A 14487-nucleotide genomic window follows, 5' to 3' on the forward strand; every position below is an offset into this window, starting at 1 on the left:
GATATCCAGATGCGGCAGCTCCGGTATTGGGAGAAGTAGAAGCAGAGACAGGAGCATGCATTCTGTATGTACAAAGACCGAACACAAAACTTTATCAAAATTACACTTGGTGGCCTGCAGGTGAAGATAAGAATGAGTGGCCTTTCATCTCGGCACGACGAATTCCCCTGACGATCGGAAGGCGTCTCCTCAGAGGGCCCAACAGAAAGACAAATAGTGTACAGCGGTGGCGTGACCTGTAGTGGGTGGACAGTCGGGTCCGACAACTATGCTGAGACCGCTACGCTTGCTACAGAGAAGGGAGAATGAGCCAGGGGAAACTATGGCATACTAGTGGAGCCTGGGCCTATATGAGAAGGACGGTCGAAGCCACTATTGATATAAGCGGAACAAGCAGAGTGAGCGTCCAAAAATGGCAACCCCGCAACAGAAAAGGCTGGTCATCTGAAATCCTACCGACCCGGTGAACGTCCAACCCCAATACAGGCAATGGGAGTTAAACAAAGTCCAGGAGGAAACAGATAAACTGTTTAAGAAACTGTTTAGACATTCCATGAAACCTAAAACAACAAGGGAGAACAGTTGAATAGTATGCACTGAGAGCACCTCCCATAGTAATTGAGAAGACACATTGTCCGTGAACCCAAGACCACAACTCTGTGAAACACCATAAAGGGGGGTTATCTTATCAAACTTGGAAAGCATAAAAGGGGGTTATCTTATTGAACCTGGAACGTACTACAGCAGGGCCTAACAGGGTTGGAGACCCAGGGATAGTTTATGCTCTCCTTCGCTTTTCAAACATCGAATAGTTGGGGGAAATCCATGTCAAAGGATCAAAGGAGAGAAGCACTGTACCCACCAGAATAGTCTAGGGCTGGATCAGCAAGGCAAACCAATCATCTTCTGTCGTCAGGCGATTGTGTTTGGTCAACACCAGGTATTGCCCAGAGTTCCGTCTTTGCAGCTCATGCCCTAACCTTGCCTTCCTCAAGAAACAAAGAAAACCCTTATCGCTATTTTCTTCGTGTTTTGAAAAAAAAGACTAGGAGGAATCAATAACCCTTTAAATATAGGCGATAAATAACAGAAAATACGGTAAACCATTTTTGTGATACTGTTTCCTGGCCAGTCCCACAGGAGGGTGGTCCTGGAGAGTCGAGAAGAACTCCAGGAACAGCTTCATCATCCCAGTGGGGCCGATCAACAATTGTACAAAAACGTAGAGACTGTGAAAACCCCCTAAAGGAGCTACAAACCTTACTAAGAAATGTGAAAGACATTGCGGAAACCAGCTGGGAGAAGGCATTCTCCTAACCCCACGAGAACTTTATGCAACTGTATATTTGTTGTTGGGTTACGAAAAACCCAGACCTTTTGTGGAACTTTTGCTTTGAACAAGCTGAGAGGTGTTTGATGCATTATATCCAGGAGAAGGGGGTCAGTCTCCTGGATTACAAACAGTAGTTGCACTTTATGGTGTTTTGTTGTAGTAACAGGGATAGAATAGGAGCCTTTGGGAACGGGACAGTGCCTTTTTGTTTTGACTCACACAGACGTCCTGGCGAGCACCCACGTTTCTTTAGTATAGGTAAGGAAACCCCCTTAGACTTAGGGATAGATAGGTTTGGTTTTCATTCAATAAAGGTCTATAGCAACCACTATTGCACCACTTGGCCATTCTCTTAATTCCTTGTCGCCACATCAGACATTGGCTGAGTTTTGTCCATCTGTCTGGTCTTGGCAAGATGCAGGGTGGTAGAGCTTCCTGACAGTCTTCTGTCCTTTGGGTCCCAGGACAGAATGGTATATTGTGCTCTCCAACTTCAGGGGTTTGACTTCAACCAGTTAAAGATGGAGTCAAGATTAAATAGGAAAATTGGGAGCTGAACGAACACTCAGCTTATAACCAAAAAGGTCGACACTCTTAAACTTTTGGTCATCACTTAATCACTGAAGAACTGCTACATTCAAACTTAACCTGGCTCCTTCTCGTGCTTTCATGCAAGATGTGGATTTCAGGTTGAATTTAGACGTTCTATTCACAAACCAACAATGTCTGGTTCTGACCTCTGCCATCTCACTCGTCAAGGCAGGTAGAGGCCATAAACACATATGGTCACATTGGTACCCCAAGTGCACTGTCGTAAGAAAATGCAGGCTAGCTATGGAACTCAGCCCTGGATTTCTTTCATGAATTGGCCCCTCTAGAGCATCCTTCTGGATACAACAGGCTGCATCCTGCTATTTTCAAATAGGTCATCCATCTACCAGTGGAGTCTGCAGAGCTAACTGTATGAGATCACTCGCACAGTGAACAGGGAGCCTTCAGCACACCACAATCTGGAAGGACTTAGTACCTCTCAGGGGGCGCATTACTGATGCATCTCACTGACAAGATCTTTCGTTACGACTCACGAGAGAAAACAATCAGAAAAAAGCAGAACAGTCTGGGGAATCTCTCCAGAGGTACAGTTTAGGAAGTTCAACCGCACACGAGACACAGGAAGTCAAGGAGGGGGGAGAAACAGGTGGCCAGCGTCATACAGACAAGTGGAGGGACAGACATACAGTGTGGAGAATACCAGGCACTAAGAGAAGTAGATGGAAAGTGAGGTGACAATCAAGGGACACACGGAAAGTCCAAACAAGCATGGAAAACACGTGGAAAGAAATAAGGGGCATGCAAAGAAAGGAGGACACACAAGTGTGACTCCAGATGCCACACAGGAAACTCAGGAAAACAAAGGTGTTGACAGGTGAGTGAAGGACAAGCAGAGTAAAAGCAAGTACAGACAGTTCTCGATACAGCACTTCAAAAAAAGGGGTGTATAAAATGTGGGATTGGAAGACTTTATCCAGGAAGGACCCTGGGGAAGATTTAAGGTCTGGACAAAAAGGACAGAGGATAACAGAAAGAAAGGAAGATCAGGGGGAAAAGACAAGATAGATGCCACAAGTGAGCACCCGAGATGCAAGTGAATGGAATGAGGGGACATCGCGGAGAACAAAGAATCAGCAGAAAAAATGAGTGGGGTGAGTTTTCAATACATACACCCTAGCAAAACGAAATGAAACTCTAGGAAAAATAAGATTTTGGCCTTTACTAAAGATGGTGAAAAAGGGGGAAGTCCAGCATGGTCTATTGACAAAGCCCTGATAAAGACATGCGCAAGTCTTACCTATTTGGGTTTCCATTTCAGCGCCCAACCGGGCGTAAAGAACACTGAGGAGATTTTGTGCCTAAAAGCCACTTTACTGCAGAACCAGGCTTGACCCTAAATATGGCTACTTTTCCTTAAAACCCTTACTAGTATTTTATGAAGGCAAATTCGTGCCCAAACTTATCTATGGTCTTGAGCTTTATGGGAAGACCATTTTTAAAGCTCTGGACCTCACCGAAGGTGATCCCATTATCAGCCATCAGATTCGAACTGGGTACAATATCCTTAAGGGCCCGAGTCGAATGGTGTATGCTAACATTATTTGCAGAGCTGATTGCTCCATCTCCTGGTACCGCATACAAAGTTCTGGGCCAAGCACTCAGGAGTGTTCCTGGTGTATCCTTCTCGCACTTCTTGGCTAGTTTGGTAAAAACTGTGATACACTTTTAGCGGCATTGTCGCTGGATGTGGGCACACTCTTGGCTAATCCACTCAAAGTTAAGAGGACACTGATGGATCATGACTGGATTACTATGACCGAACTGTTCCTTTCTTATCCATCAATGAGCCACTTGGCTCACGAGCACAAATAACGGGGGTCACTTTCTACCGTGTTTACCCTGTTTCCATCTCGAATCTACAGGGATATATTGATGAGTTTCCAGTGCAATTTAATCCCAACTAGGGAGATTCAACCTAGGAGGACGTTTATCTCCGCTGATAATAATGGATGTCGATTCTGTAATGCTTTGGGGGAAAGTATCAAGCATTTGCTGCTTTATTGCAAAGCTCTATCTCAACGTAGGATGAAAACCATGGCAACATTTCAGGTATCTGGATCTATGTTAGATGATGAAACTTTTTGGTGGAGATGTCTACATTTCAAGAATACTTGGGAAGGTATTGCGATGTATCAGCTTTCATCAGGAGTATGAGTTTGAACTAGTTTTATGTATGTGAGATTACTGATGTAATTATACTTCCTAATGTTTTATCTTATGGTTGGATGAAACTTCATCTTTTTTATTTACTGTTTTGATGCATCTATGTAATATGAAATAAGCCTAGTTCAAAAGACAAAGAGCTGGGGGCTCTAGCTTCCCTGTTATGGCAGCTAACTACTGGAATGCTCTACCGCTGACCACAAGGATGTACCCTGCTCTACTCTCATTCCGCAAAAACCTAAAAACCTGGTTCTTGACACAAGACACTAAGCTGACCCTCCCTCATACACTAGCAACCTAACCTACTACATAACGTGTAACTAACCGTGTAAGTACACTCTACTTGTAACTTACATAAACTGCCTTTACCTACATAAATGGTAACCAAGCGTATAAGCATGCATTACTTTATGACCTGCATAACCTGTAACCATATTCTTAAGCCAGCAGAACATGCACCTCCTGCTGCAACTATGCATTAACCTGTGTGATGTATAATCTGTAACCAAAAGTAAGCCTTACCTACCTGTAATCAATTTCGTAAGCCAGACCAATTTGTAACCATCTTCTTAAGTTGCCTGTAACTTGCAACCATTATCATAATGTATGCGCCCAGATGCCTGAGGGCTAGGTGTGCAATACAAATGTAATAATTAATAAATAAATAATTAAATATGTCAAGTACAATTTCCTTTTTATTCTGTTCTATTTGTAAAGGTTTTTGTTAAACCGTATACAATAAAAAAAAAAAATACATACACATCTGCTGGTCTGATGGAACTGACTAAAGTATCCACTGAAGATTCCAGATTCTCAGAGAGCTCCTTCTCTGCCCCGCTGGCCAGCTCCAGAAAGGTTTCTAAATTTCAGCAGGTCCTACAATGGGCTCGTTTCTTGGTTTCATATGGGAGCAGATGCAAAGGCAACTCCTCATCTCGCACATATACATTGTCTGATGGACCCCAGATTGGTGGTTACTGCCATTCCCTTGTCCAGTGGCCAACTGGTCTACATTGAACTAAGGACATTTTACGGACAGGCCTGTGCCTCTGAAAGGCCTGTAGGGTTGACACAGAGCCAGTCATGTGTTAGCTCAAGCTACCTGGCTGCCTTTCAGAAGCACCAGCCTGTTGCAAAATCTCTGGATCCCCTTTCGGCATGCAGGCTTTCTGCAAGCAATGCTCTGAAGATGTTCTTTCTTTTCACTGAGTGTGCTCTTTCTTTTTACACGTGCCCAGAGGTCATGTGCTCTTTAATGCGCTTCATGTCTCCAACCACTGGGCCCCTCAGTATCCGTGCCTGGAGGGCTGGCTTTGTGATGAAGGAGACATTTCAAGAGGGCATGTTTTTGTTATTGATGATTTGCCTCTAGAGTTTTCAAGTGGTACATAGAAGATCCAAACTTACCTTGGCAGGCTTGTGGAAGAGGCAGGCACCCCCGCCGTCCTGCAGGAACTGGTTGTACTCATCTATGCTGCAGCGAGAGAATTTACGTGGAAGGTAATACCTACAGATGGATACAAAGTACACACATCACATCGTGAAGAGTACAGCATTTCACACTCTACCTTGACCTGCGTGTACCCCCTCCATAGGTTCACCTGCATTTGGGTTGCACCACAGAAGGTAGTCTAAAATCATAATTCTTTTCTTGTGTCGAGACGAGGAAAAATAAATTCCAAACCCTGACTTGGGACACTACCAACAGAAATGGGGTAGCAAAATGGCAGCTCAGCTAAGGCTGCATGCATTCTTACACCAGGCTTAGCCTTTCCACAAGTCAGCAACTTCTATGGGACCTCAATGAATTCCAACCAGATGCTGCCGGCATATTTTAAAGACCTGCTGTGCTATCCTGGATGCAGCCATTCAGATCTGTTTCATCCAATTCTTCATCCTAGAGACTCCTTAAGGGTCTTTCATTTGGCCCCTATATTGTTAAGAAAAATGTAACTATAAATGCAACTCTCTCCACTGTCTACATGAACAGCAACATGATCTGCCAGGCACTAATGACTATATTCAGCCGCACCCGACCACCATGTTTATAAACCCACATACCTCCAGGGCTGGCAATAGCTTTGAGATTTTTTTTATGAACTTCAAACAATATTTATCTTTTGTTTGTCTTCCTCTCAGTTACCAATTAATAAAAGTTTAATTTAGTAGACCTTGTGTCTATGCACACAACACTACCACCTAGTTGTGGGGACTCTGTGGCACTGCCACCATATTGGAGAAAGTGTAAAAGGCTACACCAACTACAATCCAAACATTGTATCAGCTTGAAGGGCTTCACCCTGACTCAGAGGACTTTTTGACTCAGGCCCAGCTTACTCGAAAGAGCTCTTCTGCCTGGCATCTCCTCGAGAGATGCCCCTAGGCAAAGAACACGCTGCTACTGTCCTACCCTTGCTTTCATCATGCCTTATGGTGGTAGGCGACTCAATGTTCTTTGAAATTGTAAGGGCTGTAGACTTGCAAATGATCGATTGATGGCTTGCGTGATTTCAGCATCCAGTAATCCAGCCCTATAGAATCATCATCACCTCACGGTGATCGCTGCCTTTATTCTCCAGATTAACCAGGGAGCCCAAAAATTCACTTCCACATATGCGTTATTAAGAGAACCATCCCTTACCTAGAAATACCCGCTCAAAAAATGCAAATAATGCCATCTTATCCTGGCATGGCTACTGCAACTTTATCTATATTGGTCTGAACAAAGGCTAAGCTCACAACCTCCAACTGAGTTCTTCCTCTGAAATCTTAGAATCAGATCTCCTCCACACTCAAGGCACCACAGTGGCGTCCAATTCAGCGAAGAATCCTATTCAACGCTCTTTGTTTTGTTGATAAAGGTCTGACTAAACTGGGCCCAGCTTCCTCAATGCAAGCTTCAGTAGCCACTCAGGTCAGCCACATCTGGTTATATGAGATTTCATCGCTGGGAAAAAAACATTGAGGGTTACTCAATATTTTTTTTAACCCACAACACACCCTTCCCAACATATTTTTGGACTGGTGCAATTATATAAACAAACTCCAATCCTAGAATATTTGGGGAAAGTGTTGGATAGTGCGTTAAAAACAAATTTTAAGTGCCCCTCGATGTTTGTTTCAGCGATGAAATCCCTGTATACCACCACATTCCACCTGATATTAACACTAAAAGTCAAGCGGGATCAACTTGGAAGTCGAACACTTGTGTTTGGAGCAAAACCCTGGAATCAACTGGCAAAGGGCATCAAACAGAACCAACATTTAGGAGGATCAAAAGTACACTGCTAAAACTGCTTCTTAACCGGATCTTTGGACTAACCACTCTCCAGGAAGGCTGTGGAAACCTGTGTTTTTGTCTGTATTTGGTCAGGTAACAGTAATCGAGCCAGCCAGGCCCATGTTTATTAATAAGCCCCTGACCTTCAGGTGATGCGACGGTACATGTAAACTTTTCCCCTCTACTGTGTGTTTCTGGATAATGATGCCATATGGTCTGCTGTGAACCTCTTGATTTTATTTTATACATTTGGTATTGTTTGTTCGAACTGTTATCTAGAAATATGCAAGGTCGTTTTGATTAGCTAAGAAATGATTTAATCAATGTGATTGGTGTTCCATGTGCTTTGATATAGCTTTTTATTCTGAAATAAATGAATGCAACTTGCTTTTTCTTTATTTTTGTCTTTTTCATTGGTTTTCTTTCATTCTATCGCTTTCTTTAACTTTTCCACTCTCCTTTTCTTCCCCTCTTTCTAATTCTTTCCCTCTTTCTTTCTCCCCTTTTCTCGCTCTTTCTGCTGAATTGTTAAGATACGTTCCAATCAAGGAAGATGTCATGCATGGGAAAAGCAAGGCAACAGAACTGAGTGCAAGTTCACAATATGACACAATTAAAATCTCAAAGCACACACACACGGTATGCCTCCATTGTTTATTGTATATTATATGTACAACTTAAAATAACAGCCAGCATCTGTATGGCTGATCCCCTGCCTCACCCGTCACTCACCCTGTGTCCTCCATAATGCATCCGAGCCAAGAGTCCGGGCACCTACAGTCGCCTTAAGGAAAAGCCAAGACAGCAGAAAGTGAGTTATTTGACAATGTGTCCAGTCCAAGCCCCGCCCTCCACAGCCAGTGCACCGGTTCCATTAGAATACCAAGGACATTGCACAGCCTTTGTTTAGAATCTCACAATGGAAAATGCTGGAAGGGCTCTAACATCATAGCCTGCATTTGACATTTCTTGGGAGCTTGTCATGGGCAAACGTTCTGCATTTAACAACACAGCAAATGGTCACATGCAGGAAACATACCCGATGCACCAGTACTAGAAAGGGCCGATGAGGACGCAGTGCATACAGGTGGTAGAATAGAGGGGACTCCAGTGGCAGACAACTTAATAGGATTCCAGAATGTATGCAGCAAGGTCTCAAATGAGGAAAGTCAAGCCTGACAAATCTGAGGTCCTTGACTGGAGGATCAAAGTAGGGAGATGCTGTTGCATATTTTGACTTCAGGGAAGCCTTTCATAACAAGCCTCTCCCTTCCATGACGCAGTCCTTATATGTGCACCCATCTTCTTATCTCCCGTGATTGCCACCAATGTATCACTAATCAATGGATTGGAGAGCAATGGACAGAAGAAAAAGGATCTCCAATGGACACACAAGAATAGACTCCTTTCCCCAATGCTATGGGCTGGTCATTGCCCACCCTATCAATAGCTCAGTTTAGTAACCTGGCGTCCTCGATAAGCTGTTCTCTTTGCCTGAAATTCTACACTTTGGAACGCATGGAAGCCTTTACCAAACTCTAGGTAGTCAGCATCCACACTTTGGCTTGAACTGCTGGTTCTATCACAAAGGGGTCTGTGCTTTTTGAGGATTTCATGTTTCCTGAGGGCCAGCTCAGGATAGACTTCATGAAATATTTTTGGTTTTAAAGTGTGTGTGTCCTGTAATCGCCAGTGAAACTCCCTGGCAGAGCAAGGTGACCCTGGATTCAGACGGTGAGGGATCACTGGTAAGAGGTGATACTTTACTCAACAAGCACAATAGCTTTTGGGAATTGGTTATTTCCCTTCAAAACAACAAAGGTCCGCTTCTTAAACGATCACACTCTGGGGCGTATGCCTGGCTAGGCCACATGCAGTTTATTATGAGATAGAACCAGAAAACAAGGAAACAAAAAAAAAGCAAAGTAGCGTTGCTGAACTAAAGGCCACAGAGTGTTCCAAGACACCGCCAAGAAGGCACGATCAGAGCAGGCGCCCGTACCCATACACCCCGCTTCCATGCAAATCTTAAAGAGTTGTGAGGAACATTGTGACTTACCTGCGGCACTCCGTTGCTTGTTCCACACCATCCCAATGTTCTGGCCCAGGGTCTGCGCTAAGGTGATGGCCATGGCGCCAATGTTGCCGTACTGTACGAAAGGTGATAGAGAGGTCAAGTGAAAAGGAGGCTGGAGCACTAAGGTGCCACGACAGATAGCATGCAGGGATGGAGTACGAAGAGAAGGTCAGGCAGTGGGTGAATGGACAGACACCATGCATAGCATGAATCTATATTTAGGAGGAATGGGGACACCAACATTGTAATCCTGCTGAGGATTTACAACTCGGAAGGGACTCCAGATGTTGCTGGGCAGTTCTATTGCAGAGCTAGAGACACATTCACCTCGAAACGCAACCCCATCCCAAGGGAAAAAAAACCTGCTGGAAAATTGTTATTGTCAGTTGCCTGGGTGCTTAATTTGGCTGATTGACAGATGCTATGCCTTTCTGTGGCTGCTGAGCCACATTGCGGTGCATTGACTGGTTGGTGGGCTTTATGGAAGTTCCATCGGTGTATATGGTTGTGAATAATGCTGATTAGCCAGTTTCTTAGAGCTACTGCTTTTTTTTCCAATAAGAGAAATAAGGATAAGGGCAGTGTTTTTCCCCAAAGGAGACCTGCTTTCAAATAGGACTGATTGGCATTCATGCAGTGGTGACATGACCAAGGACCATTTATGCATTAATCGTAAATAAAACATGGGGTGCAAGCCAAATACTTTGCACTGCAAAAGGGAAGCTGAGGAATTGAGATTTAAGAAAAGTGATCCAACAATGTATCCAATAGTCCGCAGAACACAAAGAACAAACGTCCCCTTTCTTGGCATGGTCCATTAACAGTCATGCATCATGGAATCTCTGAATCAACGGTGCAAATCTGAAGCACTTATGCAATTCTACCTTTTCTTACTTTCCCCCAGAAGCTCAATGTTACCCGAGCCCTGGTGGTTCCCTCCAGGCTTGACTATTGCAATAGCCTCCTCCTGAATCTACCCTCTTCCACTATGCAACCCCCTCCAGCTAATCCAGCATAGGGCAGCGAGACTTATCCTTGGCCCCAAGCCCAGGGACCACATCTCTCCTGCCCTAAAAAGTCTTCACTGGCTCTTGGTTGCTTCACGGATTAAATTCAAACCCCTCTGTATCATCCATAAGGCTGTCTGGGGCAGGGACCACACTATCTGCAACACTCTCTTACTAAATATTCCACTTCTAGACCTCTGCGCTCCTCTGGCACCAACTCTTTGTGTGGAAAGCATTTTGCTAAACAGAGGGCAGTTGTTTGATCGCCTTCCTCAGCTGGCTCCGTTTTATGGAACAGCCTCCCCCTCCCCCTGCGTCTTGAGAAGGAGTTCCTTAAATTCCGTAAGCTCCTCAAGACTTTCCTCTTTACCTCCTCTTCCTCCCTTCTGTCCTCTGTTAATCTCAATTGCTTTGATTGGGTACCTGGGCCCTTATGAATCCTCAGTGCCCTGACCTCCCACACTCAATCGCCCCTAGCTTCTGTCTATCCTCAGCACTTGCCTCGACACACCCTCCGTCCTGGAGGCTCACACATATCTTATCATGCACTTCATCTGTTGCTCACTCACGAGCACAGGCAGCCCAGCACCTACCCCCACTGCCCCTTCCCTTCTGCACTTGCACGTTTTGAATACTCACAAGGCATAGCAGGTTCGTCATTTGTTTTTCTCCTTCCACTGTATTTTATATTTTTATGTATATTAATGTGTCTCATTCCATGTCCCCTCCCTGTTGCCCTGTGAGCGCTTCAAAACAGAATGTACTTTCTGTATAAGCACCTAACAAGCAAACAATAAATAAATAACTAAATTACCGCCGCCCACCATCTTGACGATGCCAGAGTTGCATGTTGGCCCAATACAAAGCTTTTTTAAAATGCTGCAATTCAGTAGCAAACCTACACAATCCATGTATGGTGAAGCTCATTGACTGCCAGCCATAGAGGTGTCCGGTTATGATGTAAGGGATACCCACCTCATTGACACCACCACCTCTCACTGGTGAGCAAATTCCCCCGAAGTAAGCGGTTCCACTGCGGCTACTTTGAAATGTCCGTCCCCTGGTAAGAAATAGAATACACATGTAGAGCTTTTACCAAATAAAGAGAATCATGTGTGCCCAGGCAAAAGGTCTGATTCTTTGCATTTGCATGACAAATGTCTAGCTCTCACTTTTGCTACAGAAGAAAGGGAGGGCTAGGGAACCTCTGTTACAGGAAAGTAAGTTTTGCACACCAGAAAAGGATCCTTGCCAGATGTATGCATATTAGAATAGACTACACAGCAGCACCCTAACCAGAGGAGGGTGAGCAATAGAGGGTGTGGGGGGTGTGGGGGGAGAGCCCCACTTTACAGAAGATCCCTGAGGAAGGAGGGACAGATGTCTAGCCCACTTGTGTTCAGCTCTTGTCTCAAAATCGAAGCAATGATGCTTACAGAAGGTCTAGGTTGCAGACTTTACAAACCTCTGCCCAGGGCACAATCCTTCCCGTTGACAGAGCCTGGGACATCCCGGCAGAAGTCTACTGTATTTCCAATAGCATAGTTGAATACAATACTTCATCCATCTCTAGATGGGCCGTTTGGAAATGGCTTGTTCTTTGTTATTTGGGCATAAGATATAAATGATTGACTAGAACACATGCAGTCTTTCTCTTTGGCTGAATAGTATCTGAGTGCCCCCTTTTTCTCGAGTGTGCGCGTGCAGGCTGGGAAACAGTAAAAGGACTCAAGGGGTGCATTGGCAAATGTCTAGTTATATTCAGATATAACTCACTTTTAGGAGAAATAAGGGTTGAGTTCTAAAAACCATCTTGCCCCAAAGGGAAAAGTAAGTGGCTCACCACAGTGACACTAGTATTCTAAGTCCTTCAGTCCCTTCATGTGTGTGGAACATACTCGGACTGTACAGTAGCGGGGTGGATGCCAAAGCAGTTTAAAAGCACGGACAGCCATGTTTAGAAACCCGGCAGAGCACGGTGCTCGACCTTGCCAGGCTCCACCCCAATTCTCTCCCAGATCGGCTCCTTGCAACCAGGACGTCTTTTCTCAGCCATGTAGTCCATCTTTTCTCAGCCTGCTAGTGGACAGTGTGTGATGGGCTGAACAGTGATGAGAGGGTGGATCATGTGACTGAAGGGGCAGATGGGCTAAGAATACAGGAATTACTGTGATGAGGAACCTATGCTTTTTTTTTTATATATACGAGCGCCTGAAGAAGGCACATGACACACAGATTCTGCTCCAACAGAACTTACTCCACACAAGCACAGAGGCTTGCAAACCTTTATTTGTGTGACAGCACGCAGCAGCCTTAGCCCACGTGATGGTGCATGCGTGCAGGTAAACTGGACTGTTGTGCTAATATAGAACCGGTCCATTGTCCTCGCCCTCTTATACCATCCACCCCCTGAGTAAACAAAGGATCCTTCTTCAATCAGTTTCACTATCAGTGTCATCAAGCAGGTGCTCCTGCAACCTGGGTAAAATGCATTGTTATGTTGTGAGGTTTTACCCAGGACCACCTTGGCTTCCTAAACTCATGGTTCTGTTGTGATGCCCATACCCTGGGCCTATGTTTTGGCATTACTGTCTTAGGCCAGTGCTTTTTTACTTGCTGCATGTATATCTTCACCATCACGCTCAGTCTCACATACACACCTGTGGGAAGAAATGATCAGCTGGGATGGTCCCTCAGCGCTTTTCCTGCACCTTATACGTCCCCTTTCCAACCAACGAGAACACAGAGAAGTCTATCAAAGGCTAGCGTGAGTGGGAACGCGATCAAGATGAGTACCGTTTCTTGGATCCCTTTAAGATATCAGAGAAGACACCGTGATAGAGGATAGGCAGTGACCCCAAAATCACAGGAAGTAGAAGGTAAAATCGACACTGTCATCCTGGAACAGATTGAAGGAGACCGACAGCAGAGCATTTTCAAGGGTGTCCACTCTTTACCTCAAGTAATAAATCTCAAATCCGGAAATGGAAACACTTATTCAGTTTTTATCTTTTAATCTTGAGTTTTAAAATGCCAAAAACATCCAGAAATCCACATACCAAATCCTGCTTTGGGGCTAATTTATTGGCACCTAGCTTTCCCTCTAAACCTACAATAAATGTTAATGCCTGTACAGTCTTTAAATATACACTTAGAAGTCCTTTACTGTGAAGAAATATCACAGACGACTACATTGTGGCAGCAGAAGCTCTTCACTTCACACTTTTTACATGTTGGCGTGACTACACTTGCCAACATTTTCACATCTTTTTAATCAGTTTTACATGGAATAACACAATTGTATGATTTTTTATATGATTTCAAGTTAATTGAGAAGTTCAAAGCCAAAACTGCCACCTTCTCATTATAAGTTCCCTGGTCCGGAAAAAATGCTGGTAATTCCAGCACCAGCATTTTTTCCAGGCCAGGGAAACACAGGTTTGCTGGTGGAGGCAGTGGTCCACCAGCAGGCCTGACCTGCCGGGAGTTCAGGCCCCTACCGGCAAATCATTTCCACAATCACCGGCACCAGTGATTGTGGCAAACCCATTCCATGGAGTCCATTTGGACTCCATGGGATGGAAACGTACTGCCGTTGCCGGCACCCATAATATCCTGCTAATAACAAGAAATTGGGAGGTGGAAACGGTAAATCAGTTTTGTCGGTATACCTGTAATGAGGTGGATTTGGTAAAGTCATTGGGAAACTATCAAAAATAGGGACACAAATTTAACAAAGCTCAGTGCTTTTGGCAAGTTGGGTCATTATGAGATTCTGTGCAGAGGCAGCATGCAGAGAGTCAGGCAGAGGCAGCATGCAGAGAGTCAGGCAGAGGCAGCATGCTGAGAGTCAGGCAGATGCGGTCTGCAGAGAATCGAGGTGGGACCGAGAACGGGACAAGCGGGGAGGAGGGTTACAGGTGGGAATCTGGAGAGATGCGGACTGGCTGAAAAAATGGCCAGGGCTGCGGGTTAGAGGAAATGGAAAGAGAGTACCAGGTTGTATTTTGAAGTA

The 14487-nt window shown here is 44.7% G+C and overlaps 1 protein-coding gene across 1 annotated transcript in view; it reads right to left on the bottom strand.

Annotated features, from left to right (window-relative positions):
- Window positions 1–14487, bottom strand: part of ADAM11 (ADAM metallopeptidase domain 11) — a 345706-nt gene that overhangs the window by 85990 nt on the left and 245229 nt on the right. The window contains exons 12-15 of the mRNA XM_069634268.1: window positions 11448–11532; window positions 9448–9538; window positions 8121–8172; window positions 5516–5615 (exon numbers count right to left, since the gene is read on the bottom strand). Of these exons, the coding sequence (XP_069490369.1) occupies window positions 5516–5615; window positions 8121–8172; window positions 9448–9538; window positions 11448–11532 (328 nt within the window). The remainder of the gene's footprint in view (window positions 1–5515; window positions 5616–8120; window positions 8173–9447; window positions 9539–11447; window positions 11533–14487) is intronic.

The sequence above is a fragment of the Ambystoma mexicanum genome, chromosome 13, assembly GCF_040938575.1.
Source record: "Ambystoma mexicanum isolate Mex_15411 chromosome 13, UKY_AmexF1_1, whole genome shotgun sequence".
Classification (NCBI taxonomy): domain Eukaryota; kingdom Metazoa; phylum Chordata; class Amphibia; order Caudata; family Ambystomatidae; genus Ambystoma; species Ambystoma mexicanum.